At 46.9% G+C, this 21,565-nt stretch overlaps 2 protein-coding genes across 3 annotated transcripts in view; both read right to left on the reverse strand.

The window, feature by feature from the left end:
- Nucleotides 1-2,713, reverse strand: part of LOC137097330 (nuclear pore complex-interacting protein family member B11-like) — a 39,783-nt gene extending 37,070 nt beyond the window's left edge. Inside the window, exon 1 of the mRNA XM_067469682.1 lies at nucleotides 2,670-2,713. The gene's annotated coding sequence lies outside the window, so the exon portion shown is untranslated. The remainder of the gene's footprint in view (nucleotides 1-2,669) is intronic.
- Nucleotides 1-21,565, reverse strand: part of NLGN2 (neuroligin 2) — a 152,617-nt gene that overhangs the window by 23,183 nt on the left and 107,869 nt on the right. For both annotated transcript variants that reach the window (XM_067469681.1, XM_067469680.1), the window contains one exon: nucleotides 579-728. In XM_067469681.1, coding sequence (XP_067325782.1) covers nucleotides 579-728 — 150 coding nt within the window. The remainder of the gene's footprint in view (nucleotides 1-578; nucleotides 729-21,565) is intronic.

The raw sequence follows: 21,565 nt of genomic DNA on the forward strand, positions 1-21,565 counted from the left end.
ATAGACCCCACTTGCCTAGTTTCCAACAGACCTCACAACCTCCGAGGATGCCTGCCATAGATGTGGGCGAAACGTCAGGAGAGAATGTTGTGAGTTTTCCGGGCTGTATGCTAATCAAGGTGGCCAATGGAAACATTTACACCTGACTCCAACAGACAAGAGTTCTTTCTCCCACCCTGGATGTAATTCCACAGGTATATAGACCTCACTTGCATCCTTTCCAACAGACCTCACAATCTCTGAGGAAGCCTGCCATAGATGTGGGCGAAACGTCAGGAGAGAATGCTTCTGGGACATGTCATACAGCCCGGAAAACTCACAACAACCCAGATATGGCAGGAGTTAATTTCCCTGCCATTTTGAGAGTGGTTAAAGAAGAAAATGAAGTTATTTTCCTGAATGGAGGAATGGCGTGAGAGGGAAATGGACTCTTGACCCTTAGGTTAATTTGCTCCATCCTCCAGGACTCTGGGATTCTGGCAGTTGTTACCCTCGAAAGTAACTTTTGCAAGGGAGAAGTCGTGACCCTGAGCACCCCGAGTTGCCTAAGTTGCACCGTGCGCCCGCCTCCCCCGTACCCAGCACGCCGAGCCGGTAGTTCATGGTGACGACAATCACGTTGCCGTATGCAGCCAAAACGCTGCCGTCGAACATGTTCCCCGTTCCTTCCATGTAGGATCCGCCGTGGATGAAGAGCATGACGGGCTTCTTGCCGCTGTCCCGGATATCTGCGAGGCGAGAAGGGAGAGACGGGGTGGCGTGAGGGAGGGAAGTGGAGAAGCAAAGCTGAATTCTTTTCTCTCTCTCCCCCCCCCCCCCCCCACTCCAATTTCCTTTCTTTCCAAGTCAAGTTTCCACCTCACCCCCACCCAACCGCAACACTCAGTTCCTTGATACCAGGTAATGGTTGTGTGGTAACAGTCTTGGACAGCCATGGCTCCCAAAGTGACCCAAAACCAAGGTTTCAACATCTGTTATAGAACTCCAGTATGCTGATGACAACGTCGTTTGTGCTCATTCAGAAGATCTACAAGTCACTCACTTTGCAGAAGCACTGGAGCGGAAATAATTGATCAGACAATTGGCAAGCTACTTAACCTCAGCAGACTGAAAGCCAAAACCAAGGTTTCAACAACATCTGTTATAGAACTCCAGTATGCTGATGACAACATCGTTTGTGCTCATTCAGAAGATCTACAAGTCACTCTAAACACCTTTGCAGAAGCACGGGAGCGGAACTCATTGATCAAGCTATTTAAAAACAGCAGACTGAAAGCCAAAACCAAGGTCACAACAACATCTGTTATAGAACTCCAGTATGCTGATGACAACGACGTCTGTGCTCATTCAGAAGATCTACAAGTCACTCACTTTGCAGAAGCACTGGTGTGGAAATCATTGATCAGACAGACGGCAAGCTATTTAATCTCAGCAGACTGAAAGCCAAAACCAAGGTTTCAACAACATCTGTTATAGAACTCCAGTATGCTGATGACAATGTTGTCTGTGCTCATTCAGAAGATCTACAAGTCACTCTAAACACCTTTGCAGAAGCACTGGAGCGGAAATCATTGATCAGACAGATAGCAAGCTATTTAATAACAGCAGACTGAAAGCCAAAACCAAGGTTTCAACAACATCTGTTATAGAACTCCAGTATGCTGATGACAATGTTGTCTGTGCTCATTCAGAAGATCTACAAGTCACTCACTTTGCAGAAGCATTGGAGCAGAAATCATTGATCAGACAGACGGCAAGCTATTTAACCTCAGCAGACTGAAAGCCAAAACCAAGGTTTCAACAACATCTGTTATAGAACTCCAGTATGCTGATGAGAACATCGTCTGTGCTCATTCAGAAGATCTACAAGTCGCTCTAAACACCTTTGCAGAAGCACTGGAGTGAAAATCATTGATCAGACAGATGGCAAGCTATTGAACCCCAGCAGACTGAAAGCCAAAACCAAAGTTTCAACAACATCTGTTCTAGAACTCCAGTATGCTGATGACAACATCATCTGTGCTCATTCAGAAGATATACAAGTCACTCTAAACACCTTTGCAGAAGCACTGGAGCGGAAATCATTGATCAGACAGATGGCAAGCTATTTAACCTCAGCAGATTGAAAGCCAAAACCAAGGTTACAACATCTGTTATAGAACTCCAGTATGCTGATGACAATGCCGTCTGTGCGCATTCAGTAGAAGACCTACAAGCCACTCTAAACACCTTCGCAGAAGCATATGAGAAGCTTGGCCTGTCATTGAACATCGAGAAAACCAAAGTGCTCTTCCATCAGTCACCGGCCAATCCCTCTCCAATGCCAGAAATACAGCTTAATGGTGTAACATTAGAACATGTTGACCATTTCCGCTCCCTTGGCAACCACCTCTCCACCAAAGTCAACACTGACACTGAAATACAACACCGTCTGAGCTCTGCGAGTGTATTGTCGAAGGCTTTCATGGCTGGAATCACTGGGTTGTTGTAGGTTTTTCATGCTATGTGGCCACGTTCTAGAAGCATTCTCTCCTGACATTTCACCTGCATCTATGGGAAGCATCCTCAGAGGTTGTGAGACCTCACAACATCTGAGGATGCTTGCCATAGATGCAGGCGAAACATCAGGAGAGAATGCTTCTAGAACATGGCTGTATAGCCCAAAAAACCTACAACAACCCAGAAGCACAGAGTGTTTGAGGACTAGGACATCTGTAGTGTTGCCTCCAAACAATCCTGCAAATCTCTTGGGAAGACAGGCAGACAAATATCAGCGTGCTGGAAGAAGAAGGAAAGACCACCAGCATTGAAGCCAAGCTCCTACACCACCAACTCTGCTGGACCAGCCACGTTATCCGAATGCCCGACCACCATCTCCGAAAGCAGTTGCTCTACTCCAGTGGTTCTCAACCTGGGGTCCCCAGATGTTTTTGGCCTACAACTCCCAGAAATCTCAGCCAGTTTATCAGCTGTTAGGATTTCTGAGAATTGTAGGCCAAAAACATCTGGGGACCCCAGGTTGAGAACCACTGCTCTACTGTGAACTCAAGAATGGAAAACACAATGTTGGAGGACAGGAAAAGAGATTTAAAGATGGGCTCAAAGCCAACCTTAAAAACTGTGGCATAGACATTGAGAATTGGGAAGCCCTGGCCCTTGAGCACTCTAGCAGGAGGTCGGCTGTGACCAGCAGTGCTGTAGAATTTGAAGAGGCATGAGTGGAGTGTGAAAGAGAGAAATGTGCCAAGAGGAAGGTGCTTCAAGCCAAACCCGACTGGGACTGCCTTCCGCCTGGAAACTAATGTCCTCACTGTGGGTCAAGAATAGGGTTCCACAGCCACCTACGGACCCACCACCAGGACACTGAGCTTGGAGGGCAATCTTACTCGGACAATGAGGGATCACCTAGTAAAGTCAGTGGTCTCAAATGGCACTCCTACTAAAGTCTGATCTGGCCACGGTGGTCCACACTCTTGTTACATCCTGAATAGACTACTGCAACGCACTCTACGTGGGGTTGCCCTTGAAGACTGTTCGGAAACTTCAACTAGTCCAGCGAGTGGCAGCCAGACTGCTCACCGGAGTGACATACAGGGAGCATACCACCCCCCTGCTGTGCCAGCTCCACTGGCTGCCGATTCAGTTCCGAGCACAATTCAAGTTGCTGGTTTTGACCTACAAAACCCTGTACGGGTCCGGTCCAGTGTATCTGTCCAAACGTATCTCTCTCTACGTCCCACCCCGGAGTCTGAGATCATCTGGGGAGGCCCTGCTCTCGACCCCACCACTGTCACAAGTGAGGCTGGTGGGGACGAGGAGCAGGGCTTTCTCAGTGGTGGCCCCTCACCTGTGGAATTCACTCCCGGGGAAAATCAGGGCATCACCATCCCTCCTCGCCTTCAGGAGGAGGGTGAGGATGTGGTTATGGGACCACTCTGGCAATTAAATCAGACAATCAGGCGAGTATGTCCAACAGGATTGATGAAGTGGAACATAAAACTAGATCTATGAGTTAGCGAACGCTGACCATGTAAGAGGAGAAATTGGGTTTGTATTGGTTTTTATTGATTTTATTGATTTTATGGTTATAATGCATGAATTGTTGTCAACTGTGAATTGATGTAATTTTGTGTATATGATTGTTTTATGATGCAGGCATCGAATTGTGCCTTTGCCTTTGTAAGCTGCCCTGAGTCCCCTTCGGGGTGAGAAGGGCGGGGTAAAAGAACCTCCCAAAAATAAATAAATAAATAAATAAAGTGGTCTCAAACGGCACTCCTTCTATAAGCACGGTTGACCCACCTCTGGTTTGCTTACACAGATTGAGATGAGGCTGCTCTCCAAGGTGCTGAACCTGATATCTTCCCACTTTGGAGGGCGTCTTGTGTTGCAGGAAATTAAACCTGGCACAGATTTGCTGCACCTCTGACCATAAAGGCCACCATGGGATGGAGACCGGGGCATTAAGAAGGGGAAGGAGGTAAAAGAGTAGTAAATTGTAAAGTTGAGATGCTCAAGAACGGCATCTCTCCGAGGCTGGATCTTGCAGAGAGGAGAAAAGAGGTCAATATAAATGAGGGGGCTCGTGAGAGGTTAACAGAAGCCAGGAAACGGGGAAAGTTGACCAGGTATTAGGCGGCCATGTAAATGCCAAGAAGGTTAGCCAAGGGATGCATAAACATCTCTGAAGGCTCCCAGTTCACTAGGTTCTTGTGGGTTTTTTCGGGCTATAGAGCCATGTTCTAGAGGCATTTCTCCTGACGTTTCGCCTGCATCTATGGCAAGCATCCTCAGAGGTGTGAGATCTGTTGGAAGTAGGAAAAATGGGTATATATATATCTGTGGAATGGCTGGGGTGGGGCAAGGAGCTCTTCCCTGCTGCAGCTAGGTGTGAATGTTTAGCTGATCACCTTCATTAGCATTTGAAGGCCTGCCTGAGCCTGGGAAAATCTGTTGCTGGGAGGTGTTAATCTGTGCCTGGTTTTTTCCTCTCTGTTGTTTAGCTGTTATAATTTTAGAGTTTTTTAATACTGGTAGCCAGATTTTGTTCATTTTCATGGTCTCTTCCTTTCTGTTGAAATTGTCCACATGCTTGTGGATTTCAATGAGCCATTCCACAGATATATAAACCCATTTTTCCTACTTCCAACAGACCTCACACCTCTGAGGATGCTTGCCATAGATGCAGGTGAAACGTCAGGAGAAATGCCTCTAGAACATGGCTCTATAGCCCGAAAAAACCCACAAGAACCTAGTGATTCCAGCCATGAAAGCCTTCGACAATACATCACTCCCAGTTCACTTTGGATTGAGATGAGACATGATCTTGTTCCAAAAGCTTCAGCAGGTGGCCAACCCCCTTTGCCCCCTGCAAATTGCACCCCTCTCCTCAAATCCCCCGCTTCCGTTTCTAGGTCACATCCCATTTCCATGGCAACTCGGAGCCTAATTAATTCACTGCAAGGGGAGAGCGTTAATTAGACGCACTAAGGTCTTAATTAGCGGTTTCCAAGCGAGGCCCCTCCCCGCCTGCCTTCCCCCAGGGAAACAGATGGGGACGAGGGCAGGGCCAAGGCAGGGGCCTTTGGGGCAAATGGGGTGCCCGGCAACAAAATCCCAGATTTGGGGGGTCGGGGAGTCATGTGGGATGCTCTCATGCGAGATGAGTTCTATATTTACACCATTTGCCACCTTACATTGGCTCCGATCCCAAAGATACTCAACTAGTTTGCTTGCACATTTTTCCAACCTCGTCAGAACAAGCGCACCACTTCCATGCCTGTTCCCGCTGAATTGGGAATGACAGAGACGTAGCTATGGAAGCGTTGCAAAACAATGCCCTCACCTCCCCACAATAAGAATTCTGGCAAAATAATGCCGCTCTGAAATAAGAATTGCGGCAAAATATAACACCCTTTCTCCCCCAAATAAAGGTTCTGTCCCTCCATGATATTTATTTATTTATTTACTATATTTGTATACCGCTCTTCTCAGCCCTTGGGTGACTCAGAGCGGTTAACAAAGCAAACACAATACTTAAACATGATAAAAACAGTTAAAAACAAGTTAAAAGAATAACATTATAACAATCAATAAACGTCATAACATCTCAACTCGTCTCATAGTTAAAATCAAGATCCAGTCTCATCATCCAAATGTTCCATATTTCTATATTAGTTACACTGCCATTCAAATGCCTGCTCAAACAACCAGGTCTTCACTTTCCTCCAAAATGTGAACAGGGAGGGAGCAGATCTAATTTCTGAGGGAAGGGCGTTCCACAGCCGAGGGGCCACCACTGAGAAGGTCCTTTCCTCCGAAATGTGAACAGGGAGGGGGCTGATCTAATTTCTGTGGGAAGGGCGTTCCACAGCCAAGGGGCCACCACTGAGAAGGCCCTTTCCTCCGAAATGTGAACAGGGAGGGGGCTGATCTAATTTCTGTGGGAAGGGCGTTCCACAGTCGAGGGGTCACCACTGAGAAGGCCCTGTCTCTCATCCCCACCAAATGTACTTGTGAGCAGGCGGGACCAAGAGCAGGGCCTCCCCAGATGATCTTAATGTCCTAGCTGGTTCATAGGAGATACGTTCAAACAGGTAAGTTGGGCCAGAACCGTTTAGGGCTTTATAGGCTAAGGCCAGCACTTTGAATTGTGCCCGGTAGCAAACTGGCAGCCAGTGGAGCTGGTGCAACAGAGGAGTTGTATGCTCCCTGAGTGCCGTTCCTGTTAGTAACCTGGCTGCCGAGCGTTGGACCATTTGAAGCTTCCGGACAGTCTTCAAAGGCAACCCCATGTAGAGAGTGTTGCAGTAGTCTATACGGGATGTAACCAGAGCATGGACTACCGTGACCAAGTCAGACTTCCCAAGTGTAACGATCATAGGAATTTGTGCAGCTGGTGCACAAATTTTAACTGTGCAAATGCTTCCCTGGTCACCGCTGAAACCTGGGGTTCCAGGCTCAACAATGAATCCAAGATCACACCAAGCTGCGAACCTGCGTCTTCAGGGGGAGTGTGACCCCATCCAACACAGGTTGTAACCCTATACCCTGTTCGGCCTTGCGATTGACCAGGAGGACCTCTGTCTTGTCTGGATTCAATTTCAATTTGTTTGCCCTCATCCAGACCGTTACAGCGGCCAAGCACCGGTTCAGGATCTGGACGGCCTCCTTAGTTGCAGGTGGGAAGGAATCATAGAATCAAAGAGTTGGAAGAGACCTCCTGGGCCATCCAGTCCAACCCTATTCTGCCAAGAAGCAGGAATATTGCATTCAAATCACCCCTTTCAGATGGCCATCCAGCCTCTGTTTAAAAGTTTCCAAAGAAGGAGCCTCCACCACACTCCGGGGCAGAGAGTTCCACTGCTGAACGGCTCTCACAGTCAGGAAGTTCTTCCTCATGTTCAGATGGAATCTCCTCTCTTGTAGTTTGAAGCCATTGTTCTTTTGCGTCCTAGTCTCCAAGGAAGCAGAAAACAAGCTTGCTCCCTCCTCCCTGTGGCTTCCTCTCACATATTTATACATGGCTATCATATCCCCTCTCAGCCTTCTCTTCTTCAGGTTAAACCTGCGCAGCTCCTTAAGCCGCTCCTCATAGGGCTTGTTCTCCAGACCCTTGATCATTTTAGTCGCTCTCCTCTGGACACATTCCAGCTTGTCAATATCTCTCTTGAATTGTGGTGCCCAGAATTGGACACAATATTCCAGGTGTGGTCTAACCAAGGCGGAATAGAGCATGGGGAGCATGACTTCCTTAGATCTAGACACTATGCTCCTATTGATGCAGGCCAAAATCCCACTGGCTTTTTTTGCCGCCACATCACATTGTTGGCTCATGTTTAACTTGTTATCCACGAGGACTCCAAGATCTTTTTCACACATCCTGCTCTCAAGCCAGGCATTGTCCCCCATTCTGTATCCCCCAGGAGTGACAGAGTTGGACATCATCTGCGTACAGATGACATCGTACCCCGAAACTCCAGATGATCTCCCCCAATGGCTTCATGTAGATATTATCCTCTGTTCCTCAAATTTCTAGACTCACATTTCTGGTGAGTCTTTAGAAATAATAATTTTTAGGATCTGAAGAAAGATAGTTTCCAAAGGAAGGTGGGCCCAGGAAAACTCCGCAATTTGGAGCAATTTGGGGAGGTGAATCCTTATTTGGGGGGGGGGGGTGGAGAGCCAGGCCCTAATTTTGTTCCTGTGTTTCTAAACCTCCCCTTCATTTTCTCTCACACAGACAGATGCACACACATTTCACAACACATTCTGGAACTCGATGCAAAGCAACAAACTCACACCTTCTGGGTGGATTTCACAACTTGGAGATCCACGTTTCCAAGATGAGAAGGTGAGATCGGAATGGATTATATAAGCATCGTTAAGTGGCACTGATTGCGCTTTGGGCATCACTTCTTGCAACTAGAGGAAAGCTCATGGTTTTGGACTACAACTCCCAGTATCTCCCCCAGCAGCACATGGAAGCTGAGTGCAGGGATTCTGGGAATTCCAGTCTCAAAGTGTTGCTCATTGGGTTGTGCATTGCAGGGCCCTCTGGTGCAATACGAGCCAGTGGTGGAAATATTAAACTATGTCATCCTTGCATACGCAAGGACTAATAATTTCTAATTTTCTCTCTCTCTGCTAATCAGAAAAACAAACTTTCCTACACGCTTCTCACTTGGGATTTCCACATTCTGAAATGATTTGGGAAATTATTCCTCACCGAAAAGCAGACAAGTTTGCTTGTTTTTTGGGGGTTTTTTTGGCATTAAGAAATATGGGCCTTTTTTCCAAACACACAAAAACATGTCCAAATAGCCACATTTTGGTCCATAATTGCTGTTATTCTATGCACAAAATAGTAATCTAGATAAACTCACCAAATGAATTTCAGTAATATCTAAGCAAGGGAAATAATAGAATCATAGAATCCTAGAGTTGGAAGAGACCTCATGGGCTACCCAATCCAACCCATTCTGCCAAGAAGTAGGAAAATCACAGTCAAAGCACTCCCAACAGATGGCCACCCAGCCTCTGCTTCAAAGCCTCCAAAGAAGGAGCCTCCGCCATACACTGAGGCAGAGAGTTCCACTGCTGAACAGCTCTCACAGACAAGAAGTTCTTCCTGAAGTTCAGGTGGAATCTCCTTTCTTGTAGTTTGAAGCCATTGTTCCATTGCATCCTAGTCTACATTGTGTTGGAAGAGACCTCATGGGCCACCCAATCCAACTCATTCTGCCAAGAAGTAGGAAAATCACATTCAAAGCACTCCCAACAGATGGCCATCCAGCCTCTGCTTCAAAGCCTCCAAAGAAGGAGCCTCCGCCACACACCAAGGCAGAGAGTTCCACTACTGAACGGCTCTCACAGTCAAGAAGTTCTTCCTAATGTTCAGGTGGAATCTCCTTTCTTGTAGTTTGAAGCCATTGTTCCATTGCGTCCTAGTCTACATTGTGTTGGAAGAGACCTCATGGGCCACCCAATCCAACTCATTCTGCCAAGAAGCAGGAAAATCACATTCAAAGCACTCCCGACAGATGGCCATCCAGCCTCTGCTTCAAAGCCTCCAAAGAAGGAGCCTCCGCCACACACCGAGGCAGAGAGTTCCACTACTGAATGGCTCTCTTTCTCCAATTCAGGTGGAATCTCCTTGCTTTCCTGTAGTTTGAAGCCATTGCTCCATGTCCTAGTCTCCAGGGCAGCAGAAAATAAGCTTGCTCCCTTCCCCCTATGACTTCCTCTCACATATTTATACATGGCTATCATGTCACAGAATCATAGAATCCTAGAGTTGGAAGAGACCTCATGGGCCATCTAGTCCAACCCCATTCTGCCAAGAAGCAGAGAAATTGCATTCTAAGCACTCCTGACAGATGGCCATCCAGCCTCTGCTTCAAAGCCTCCAAAGAAGGAGCCTCTGCCACACACCAGGGCAGAGAGTTCCACTGCTGAATGGCTCTCACAGTCAAGAAGTTCTTCATCATGTTCAGGTGGAATCTCCTTGCTTTCCTGTAGTTTGAAGCCAATACTACATGTCCTAGTCTCCAGGGGAGCAGAAAATAATAATAATAATAATAATAATTATTATTATTATTTATACCATCTACCATCTCCCACAGGACTTGGTGCGGCTTACAAGAGGCCGAGCCCAAATACATCAATAAAACAACAATGACAACAATACAACAATAAAGTCGTAAACAAAGCAAAAACAATAACAATGGCCGGAATCACTGGGTTGTTGTAGGTTTTTCGGGCTATATGGCCATGGTCTAGAGGCATTCTCTCCTGACATTTCACCTGCATCTATGGCAAGCATCCTCAAAGGTAGTGAGGTCTGTTGGAACTAGGAAAAATGGGTTTATATATCTGTGAAATGACCAGGGTGGGACAAAGGACTCTTGTCTGCTCTTCTCTTCTTTGCCCCAGGCACAGTCAGGCCATTGTATGCTAATCAAGGTGGCCAGTTGAAACATTCACACCTAGCCCCAGCAGAGAAGAGTCCTTTGTCCCACACTGGTCATTCCACAGATATAGAAACCCCTTTTTCCTAGTTCCAACAGACCTCACTACCTCTGAGGATGCTTGCCATAGATGCAGGCGAAATGTCAGGAGGGAATGCCTCTAGACCATGGCCGTATAGCCCAGAAAAACCTACAACAACCCAATAACAATAATATCAAGACGCATTAAAAACCTGAGGCAGGGCCAAATGTAATGGTTAAATTTTAAAAAATAAGCTTGCTCCCTCCTCCCTATGACTTCCTCTCACATATTTATACCTGGCTGTCATCACGCCTCCTCTCATCCTTCCCTTCTGAAGGCTAAACATGCCTAGCTCTTTAAGCCGCTCCTCACAGAGCTTATTCTCCAGACCGTTGATCCTTTGAGTCACCCTCCTCCTCTGGACATATTCCAGCTTGTCAATATCTCTCTTCAATTGTGGTGCCCAGGATTGGACACAGTATTCCAGAGGTGGTCTGACCATGGCAGAATAGAGAATGGGGAGCATGACTTCCCTGGATCTAGACACTAGGCTCCTCTTGATGCAGGCCAAAATCCCATTGGCTTTTTTTGCCGCCGCATCACATTGTTGGCTCATGTTCCCCTTCCTCCCCACGAGGACTCCAAGATCTTTTTCACACGTGCTGCTGTCACGCCAGGCCTCGTCCCCCATTCTGTCTCTTTGCATTTCCTTTTTCCTTTCTAAGTGGAGTCTCTTGCATATCTCCCTGTTGAATTTCCTTGTGTGAGTTTTGGCCCATCACCTCTCTAATCTGTTCAGATCGTTTTGAATTCTGCTCCTGTCTTCTGGAGTCTTGGCTCTCCCTCCCCATTTGGTCCCATCTGCAGACTTGATTATCCTGCCTTCTCACCCTTCCTCTAAGTCAGTGTTTCTCAACCTGGGGGTTGGGACCCCTGTGGGGGTCGCAAGGGGGTATCAGAGGGGTCGCCAAAGACCATCAGAAAACATAGTATTTTCTATTGGTCATGGGGGTTCTGTGTGGAAAGTTTGGTCCAATTCTATTGTTGGTGGGGTTCAGAATGCTATTTCATTGTGGGTGAACTATAAATCCCAACAATTACAACTCCCAAATGGCAAGGTCTATTTTCTCCAAACTCTGCCAGAATTCACATTTGGGCATATTGAGTATTTGTGCCAAGTTTGATCCAGATCCATCATTGCTTGAGTCCACAGTGTTCTCTGGATGTAGGTGAACTACAACTCCAAAAACTCAAGGTCAATGTCCACCAGACCTTCGCAGTATTTTCTCTTGATCATGGGAATTCTGTGTGCCGAGTTTGATTCAATTCCATCATTGGTGGAGTTCAGAAGGCTCTTTGATTTTAGGTGAACTATAAATCCCAGCAACTCCAGCATTACCAAATGACAAAATGCCAAATTTGGTCCAGTGACTGAAAATAAATCCTGCATATCAGATATTTACATTACGATTCATAACAGTACCAAAATTACAATTGTGAAGTAGCAACGAAAATAATGTTATGGTTGGGGGTCACCACAACATGAGGACCTGTACTAAGGGGTCGCGGCATTAGGAAGGTTGAGAACCACTGCTCTAAGTCGTTAATCAAGAGGGCCAAATGCAGAAATACAGGAATGGGTGACACCTGGCTTGAAAGTCGGGATTCAGGGATTTTAGTGCATTACGATGTGAGCTAACTGTGCGATGCAGCATCCCCAAAGGCCAATGCAACTCCCGGCAGCATCGACAGGAGCACAAAGGAAGTCTAATGCAACCCTCTTCTCCTCTGTTTGGATCTCACCTGGAGCCTGAATCCCGTTCTGGGATCCACAAACCAGAAAGGAGAGGCACAAGCTGGAAAATGTCCAGAGAAGCCAAACCGTGATCTGGAAATCAAGCGGCATGAGGAACGACTCAAGGAGCTGGGTATTTTTAGCCTGGTGAGGGGAAGACGGAGAGGTGACATGATAGCTATCTTTAAATATCTGAAGGGATGTCATTTAGAAGATGGGAGCCAGCTTGTTTTCAGCTGCTCCGAATGCGAGGTAGAAAAAAAGGATGCCATGGATTCAAATTGCAAGAAATGTGATCCAACCTAAACATTCAGGAGAACTATATTTACACCAAAAACTGATTGACAGTGGACTCCATCTTGGAAGTCCTTTAAACAGAAGTCGGAATTGAAGTGTTGTAGATGTGTGTTCCGCCACAGCTGAATGGGCTGGATTGGATGACCTCTGAGTCCCTTCAAACTCTATGGGAACACCACGTATGACAAGGGTCATCCTCCTCCCTGCAACTATATCTGTTCTGCAAACGACTCTCTAGTGCAGGCATGGGCAAACCCAGGACCGGGGGCCAAATGTGGCCGCTTGGACTCATCTCTCAGGCCTTCCTCTCTCCCTCCATCCTATCTTTCCTTCATTCTCTCATTCCTTCCTCCTTCCCTTCCTTCCCTCTTTCTCCCTCCCTCCATCCTTCCCTTCCACTCTTTCATCCTTCCTTCCCTCTTTCCTCCCTCCTTCCCTTTTGTCTTTCTGTCCTCCGCTCTTTCCTCCCTCCCTCCATTCCTCCCCTTCTATCCTTCCCTTCCTCCCTCCCTTCTCTCTTTCCTTCCTCTTTCTCTCCCTCCCTCCCTTCTCTCTTTCTCCCTCCTTCAATCATTCCCTTTCATCCTCCCTTCCCTCTTTCCCTTTTGTCTTTCTGTCCTTCTCTTTTTCCTCCTTCCCTCCCTCCATTCCTCCCCTTCCACCCTTCCCTTCCTCCCTCCCTTCTCTCTTTCCTTCCTCCTTCTCCCCCTCCCTCCCTTCCCTTTCATCCTTCCTTCCCTCTTTCCCTTTTGTCTTTCTGTCCTTTTCTTTTTCCTCCTTCCCTCCCTCCATTCCTCCCCTTTCATCCTTCTCTTCCCCCCTCCCTCCCTTCTCTTTCCTTCCTCCTTCTCTCCCTCCCTCCCTTCCCTCTTTCTGCCTCCCTCCTTCCCTTCCCTTCCACCCTTTCATCCTTCCTTTCCTCTTTTCTCCCTCCTTCCCTTTTGTCTTTCTGTCCTTCTCTCTTTCCTCCCTCCCTCCCTCCATTCCTCCCCTTCCATCCTTCCGTCCCTCCCTTCTCTCTTTCCTTCCTCCTTCTCTCCTTCCCTCTTTCTCCTTTCCTCCATCCTTCCTTTCCACCCTTTCATCCTTTCTTCCCTCTTTCCTCCCTCCTTCCCTTTTGTCTTTCCGTCCATCTTTCTTTCCTCCCTCCATTCCTCCCCATCCATCCTTCCATCCTTCTCTTCCTCCCTCCTTCCCTTCCCTCTTTCTCCCTCCTTCCTTCTTTCCCTTCCACCCTTTCATCCTTCCTTCCCTCTTTCCTCCCTTCTTCCCTTTTGTCTTTCTGTCCTAGTCTCCTCCCTCCCATTCCTCCCCTTCCATCCTTCCATCATTCTCTTCCTCCCTCCCCCCTTCCTTGTCTTTTTCCTTTCTCCTTTCCTCCTGGGGGATGTTTAGCTGGGTTAAGAGAAGGCAGAGAGGTAACATGAGAACTATGTTTCAAGTTTTCAAAGGGTGTCCCATTGAGGAGGAGGAAATCTCCTTTTCTGCTGCTCTCGAGACCAGGGCACAAGAAGGGAGCAATGGGTTCAATGGTAGGGAAAGAGATTCGACTGAAAAGATTAGGAAGAACTTCCTGGGAGTAAGAGCTGTTGGAGAGCGGCATAGGCTACCTTAGAGTATGGTGGTGTCTCCTTCTCTGGAGGCTTTTCCACAGAGGCTGACTATCGGGAGTGCTTTGATTGTGCCATCTTGCATGGGGGGCTGGGTTGGATGGCCCTTGGGGGTCCCTTCAGCTCTAGGATTCTATATCAAGATTCAGCAATACAGGGTCTAACGGATACACTTTGTCTCTCCTGTCCACCATCTCATCCTGACCAAGGCTGGTCAGGATGAACCTGTCTCTCCTTCAATTTCTGCCTCCGAAAGAGACGAGGAAGGAGAGGAAAGGGCAGGGAGGGAGCTTGGGGAGAACCTCCTCCCTCCCTCCCTGTTCCGGCCCGCCATGCGGCCCCCAAGTTAGAAAGTTTGCCCATGCCTGGCCTAGAGCCTACATGCCACCCTCCCCAACTCCAGAAGCCATTCCTTTGTCGATTCTTTGCATTGCACCAGATGCCCGCCTGGTCCCGACGCTCCAAATATCCCGTACCGTGAATGCATTGTCTCCTTGATGCAGCCACACAGATCCCTTCCGAGGAAGATGGTCATTCCCTATGGACCCGTCCCATCCTCCATTCCTTCTCTTTGCATTAGATCCAAGGTTGCCACATTTTCTGGAATCCCATCAGACACAAAGAAGGGAATAGCAATTCCTTTTACAGCCAGCCCTCCACATTCGCTGGAGTTCAGGGCAAGATGGAAAAACTATACATTCGAAACAAACAAACAAACATATGAATCAAAGCCAACAATATGGAGGGCAGCCTGTGATGTAAGATGGTCATTCCCTATGGACCCGTCCTCTCCTGTCTTTCCTTCAGTTAAAGCGCTGAGCTGCTGAGCTTGTTGACCGAAAGGTCGCAGGTTTGATTCCGGGGAGCGGCGTGAGCTTCCGCTGTCAGCCCTAGCTTCTGCCAACCTAGCAGTTTGAAAACATTCAAATGTGAGTAGATGAATAGGTATCGCTCCGACGGGAAGGTAACGGTGCTCCGTGCAGTCATGCTGGCCATATGACCTTCGAGGTGTCTATGGACAACGCCGGCTCTTCGGCTTAGAAATGGAGATGAGCACTACACCCCAGAGTCAGGCATGACTGGACTTAATGTCAGGGGACAACCTTTTATTCACTTTACCACATAATCACCAGACAATTGGATACATTTCTGCCAATGATGAACAAGTTTTATGAAGCCGTCATGGAAGAAGTCTGTGCGCTTTCATCTCAGGCATCAGCATCCTGAGTACCCATTGTGCACAGATCTTCCGATAGCCAAGCAAAGCAATAATGTGACCCACACGCTCTTGTGTGGGTCACATTATGCTTGAAATTTCTCTCTGAGTGATATGACGATCATCCTGAATCAATCTGTCAACCTTTTGCTTGTGAAACCCAGTGGTTGCTGTCACAGGACGTCCAACTCTTTTGTTGTCACGCAAGTCAGGTATTTTTTTTTGTCGTGTCAGGAGCAACCTGAGAAACTGCAAGTCGCTTCTGGTGTGAGAGAATTGGCCGTCTGCAAGGACGTTGCCCAGGGGACGCCTGGATGATTTGATGTTTTATCATCCTTGTGGGAGGCTTCTCTCACGTCCCCGCATGAGCAGCTGGAGCTGATAGAGGGAGCTCATCTGCCTTTCCCCGGATTCGAACCTACGACCTGTCGGTCTTCAGTCCTGCTGGCACAGGAGTTTAACCCACTGCGCCACCGGGGGCTCATGCAAGTCAGATGTTTCCACCTCAATCTCTTCAAACTTACTTGCCCAACGACCCACAGTACTCACACCAACACAATCACCATAAGCAGCTTGCATTCTCTGATGAATCTCCTTTGGGGTGGTACCTTTTGCTGTCAAGAGTTCAATGCACGTTGCTTAAGTCGCACTGACTGACTGTCTGCGCAGAGTTCCATACTTTGCACTTTAACAACACAACCGTTCAATCTAAGGCTTCCTCCCAAAATGGAACTGTAGAGGAGAGTCTACTGAACAAGCCAGTACCTGCCACATACCAGTACTGCCATCTGTTGAGGAGTTACGAAGGTGGAGGCATTACTTTTCATTCAACCCTCGTAGAAAATTTTCAGGTTGTATTACTTTTCTGACTATGTTTCCAGATGAACATCAACTTTTTCTTTTTCTCAGCTTGAAAATGAGTAATTACTTCCATCCATTGCAGAAGAGTTGCACAGCATTGAAACTTGGGAGTCCTGGGAGTTGTAGTGTGATGAGTCCCCAGCACTCTTTGGCAAAGGAGGGCAAAATGCACTATGAAACTACAATTCCCAGGATGCTATGGCATGGAACCATGGCAGTTAAAGTGGAGTCAAGTTGCCTTCATTCTATAGTGTAGGTATTGAGCAGGTGGGGGCAAACTTTGGCCCTCCCTCCAGGTGTTTTGGACTTCAAAACCCACAATTCCTAACAGCCTCAGCATTTTAATGCAATTGGTCGATTTGTTTCTTAATATTTTCCTGTCCCAGTCTTCAAACATACTGTGTATATTTTGTTGTCAAACACTTAAAGCAGTGTAGGTATAGAGCAGGCATGGGCAAAAAGCGGCTGAGGTGGAAAAGGAAAGGGCCTGAGGCTGTTAGGAACTATGGGAGTTGCAGTCCAAAACATCTGGAGGGTCCCATGTTTGACCACGGTTGGGCTACACCTACCCATGTACCTATCCATCCCCCTTCCAAGCTTCAAAGATACCAGAGCTTAGGACTACAACTCCCAGGAACTCCAAGACAGCATGTACTGGGAGTTGTAGTGTGATGAGTCCCTAGCACTCTTTGGTAGAGGAGGGCAAAATACATTATGAAACTACAATTCCCAGGATGCTATGGCATGAATCCATAGCAGTTAAAAGTGGCCTTCATTCTATAGTGTAGGTATATAGCAGGCATGGGCAAAAAGCGGCTGAGGTGGAAAAGGAAAGGGCCTGAGGCTGTTAGGAACTATGGGAGTTGCAGTCCAAAACATCTGGAGGGCCCCAAGTTTGCCCACGGCTAGGCTACACATATCCATGTATCTATCTATCCTTCACACAAAGTTCAAAGATAACTGGGCTTAGGACTACCTTCATTCTATAGTGTAGGTATACAGAAGGCATGGGCAAAAAGCGGCTGAGGTGGAAAAGGAAAGGGCCTGAGGCTGTTAGGAACCATGGGAGTTGCAGTCCAAAACATCTGGAGGGCGCCAAGTTTGTCCACGGCTGGGCTACACATATCCATTTATCTGTCCATCTTTCTTACAAAGTTCAAAGATACATGGGCGTAGGACTACAACTCCCAGAAACTCCAATACAGCATATCACGGGCGTTGTAGTGTGATGAGTCCTCAGTACTCTTTGGTAGAGGAGGGCAAAACACATTATGAAACTACAATTCCCAGGATGCTATGGCATGGATCCATAGCAGATAAAAGTGTTCTTCATTCTATAGTGTAGGTATACAGCAGGCATGGGCAAAAAGCGGCTGAGGTGGAAAAGGAAAGGGCCTGAGGCTGTTAGGAATTCTGAAAATTGAAGTCCAAAACTCCTGGAGGGAGGATTAAAGTTTGCCCGTGCCTGATATAGAGTCTGTACTGTAGACTGAATGTATTGTCCATAGCAGTTAAAAGTGGCCTTCATTCTATAGTGTAGGTATAGAGCAGGCATGGGCAAAAAGCGGCTGAGGTAGACAAGGAAAAGGCCCGAGGCTGTTAGGATCTGTGGGAGTTGAAGTCCAAAACACCTGGAGGGAGGGCCAAAGTTTGCCCAAGCCTGGTATAGAGTCTGTACTGTAGACTGAATGTATTGTCCATAGCAGTTCAAAGTGGCCTTCATTCTATAGTGTAGGTATAGAGCAGGCATGGGCAAAAAGTAGCTGAGGTGGAAAAGGAAAGAGCCTGAGTCTGTTAGGAACTATGGGAGTTGAAGTCCAAAACACCTGGAGGGAGGGCCAAAGTTTGCCTGGTATACAGTCTATACAATATTGTGACACCACTTTAATGGCATGGCACCATGCTATGGAATGATGGGAGCTGTAGTTTGGCCGAGAAACTGCATTGTTATTAGATTGTGGGATTGTTATCTGCATTGAATCAGTACCTACGGAGGGAAAGATAGAATATCAATACAGTTAACAATTAATAATGAGAATGAGAAGCCTAGACATGGTAAAACTACAATTCCCATCATCCCACAGCAGTGTCACACTGTGTTTGTTCTACAGTGCAGATTTGCTCTATGTTTCCTTTCACCAAGTAGCTTTTGATTAAACCCGTTGGTGCCTAATTTACTTTCATGCATGCACACTTTGGAGGGAAAAAAGAACCCTCTTTTTTAAGCTGAATTAACTTGTTCCAATTGTTTAATATGTTTTTCTCTCGGTTAAATTATTTATTGATTTCAGTTTGGAATTGTCCAAATTGTATGCCTTGTTTTATCTGTTTTGCTGCCCCGAGATTGCACGATTAAAGGGACAGATGAAAACATGATAATAAATCAATACGAACGGTAACTTTTTGTACACTTTGAGCTCCTTGGATAAAAACAAGTCTTTTCGGGCCGGCTTTGTAATCAGTCTTGAGTGTCACATTTGGGGAAATGTTGGGCACAACGTACTGGGTGATCCTCCACGGATATGGAAACCAGCATTTCGGTGTCCAAGCAGCATCACAGTGTGGTCCAAATGGCAAAACATAGACATTGGATATCAACTATTTTTGCATATTGTCGAAGGCTTTCATGGACGGAATCACTGGGTTGTTGTAGGTTTTCCGGGCTGTATGGCCATGTTCCAGAAGCATTCTCTCCTGACGTTTCGTCTGCATCTATGGCAGGCATCCTCAGACTTTGTGAGCCCTGTGAGAAAGGGGTTTGCTTGTTTCTGGGGCTGACTAGTTTCTTTCAGTGGAAAGTCTTATTATTGTCTTGTTTTCATGGCTGGAATCACTGGACTGCTGTGATTCACCTCCCAACAAAGGATCCCCCCAGACTATGAGTCTGTTAAATGCTGACCAGCAATGAGGTTTGTATTGTTTTTATTGTTTATTGCTTTTACGGGTTTTATGGTTGTTTTATCGATAATAATTATTGCTTATGTTAATTGTCATCACTGTTATAATTGAGGTGGTTTAACTGATGTTGTGTTTTTGTTGTCATGTAATGCGGGCATTGAACTGTGCCTTGCTTGTGTAAGCCACCCTGAGTCCCCCCCGGGGTGAGAAGGGCGGGATATAAGCGACTGTAATAAATAAATAAATAAATAAATAAATAAATAAATAAATCCCTCTTGTCCTTTGCTGAACGGAGCATTGGTTGGATTTTCTTGGTGGATCTGGAGATAGTTTGTATGTTGTGTTTCTTCATCAGCTTCCCTCTGCGCTCAGTGGTTCCCTTGATGTATGGCAAGAACACTTTTCTCCGGGTGGATCTTTGTCTTGACTCTCATGGCTTGTTCTTGGTCTTGAAGTTCTTCTAATGTCCGTGGTGGAGTCTCCATTGACCTGGAGAGCCCAGTTTCGGTAAACCCCACTTGCCAAGTTTCCAACAGACCTCCCAACCTCTGAGGATGTCCGCCATATTTATTATTTATTTATTTACAGCTTTCATATTCCGCCCTTCTTCTCACCCCGCAGGGAACTCAGGGCGGATTACAGTGTACACATATATGGCAAACATTCAATGCCAATTTTTAACATACAAACATATACAGACATAGGTAAAGGTAGTCCCCTGACATTAAGTCCAGTCATGTCTGACTCTGGGGTGTGGTGCTCATCTCCATTTCTAAGCCGAAGAGCCAGCGTTGTCCGTAGACACCTCCAAGGTCATGTGGCCGGCATGACTGCATGGAGCGCCATTATACAGACATAGACAGAAACTATTTAACTTTTTCTGGCTGCCAGGGGAGCTGTCGCTTTCATCGTCCATCTGCGACACTGATGAAGCACTTCCGCATTCCCCGCATGCTTCCCCACTGGAATGCTTTGCTGGAGTCTTCTTTATGGCGTCATAAATCAGTTAATTTAGCCTCCCCACACTTTAAGGTGGTACCTAATTTTCCTACTTGACAGATGCAACTGTCTTTCGGGTTGCAAAGGTCGACAACAGGCTACACACAATTGGTTGGAAACCCACTCCAACCCGGACTGGTTTCAAACTCATGACCTTTTGGTCAGACTGATCATAGAATCATAGAATCAAAGAGTTGGAAGAGACCTCCTGGGCCATCCAGTCCAACCCCATTCTGCCAAGAAGCAGGAATATTGCATTCAAATCACCCCTGACAGATGGCCATCCAGCCTGTTTAAAAGCTTCCAAAGAAGGAGCCTCCACCACACTCCGGGGCAGAGAGTTCCACTGCTGAACGGCTCTCACAGTCAGGAAGTTCTTCCTCATGTTCAGATGGAATTTCCTCTCTTGTAGTTTGAAGCCATTGTTCCCTTGCGTCCTAGTCTCCAAGGAAGCAGAAAACAAGCTTGCTCCCTCCTCCTCCCTGTGGCTTCCTCTCACATATTTATACATGGCTATCATATCTCCTCTCAGCCTTCTCTTCTTCAGGCTAAACATGCCCAGCTCCTTAAGCCGCTCCTCATAGGGCTTGTTCTCCAGACCCTTGATCATTTGAGTCACCCTCCTCTGGACACATTCCAGCTTGTCAATATCTCTCTTGAATTGTGTTGCCCAGAATTGGACACAATATTCCAGGTGTGGTCTAACCAAGGCAGAACAGAGCATAGGGAGCATGACTTCCCTGGATCTAGACACTAGGCTCCTATTGATGCAGGCCAAAATCCCATTGGATTTTTTTGCCGGACAGCCCTGAAAACGCACAGCAACCCAGTGATTCTGGCCAGGAAAGCCTTTGACGACATAGTCTTTGACAACAAAATATGTTTGAAGACTGGGACAGGAAAATATTAAGAAACAAATCGCCCAATTGCATTAAAATGCTAAGGCTGCATCCAAGGGAGCTCAAACTGGTGGCAGGAGAGAACTCTCGCCCTCTGGGAACTGCTTTGCAATTTAAATTCTGCAGTTTTTGTGTGTGTGCAAATCTGAATGTGTTCCTATGTTTATCCTCATAGTATTTGACCCCCAAAGTTGGGTTCTGTTCAGGGATTTATTCAAGACTTTGGAGAAATGGCTCCTCTTTCTTAGGCGAAGACATCCAGAATCCTTGGGGGACATGAGAGAAGCCTCCTCGCAGGATTGCAAGACATCCGGGCGTCCCCTGGGCAACGTTTTCGTAGACGGCTGATTCTCTTACTCCAGAAGGAACCAGAAGCGACCCTTGCGCTATGCTCCTCTGCTGCTGAGTACACATGCTCAGTGTGGAACACATCTCACCACACTAAAACAGTGGATGTGGCTCTTAATGAGACATGCCGCATTATCACGGGGTGTCTACA

This window comes from Anolis sagrei, chromosome 6 (assembly GCF_037176765.1).
Source record: "Anolis sagrei isolate rAnoSag1 chromosome 6, rAnoSag1.mat, whole genome shotgun sequence".
NCBI lineage: Eukaryota > Metazoa > Chordata > Lepidosauria > Squamata > Dactyloidae > Anolis > Anolis sagrei.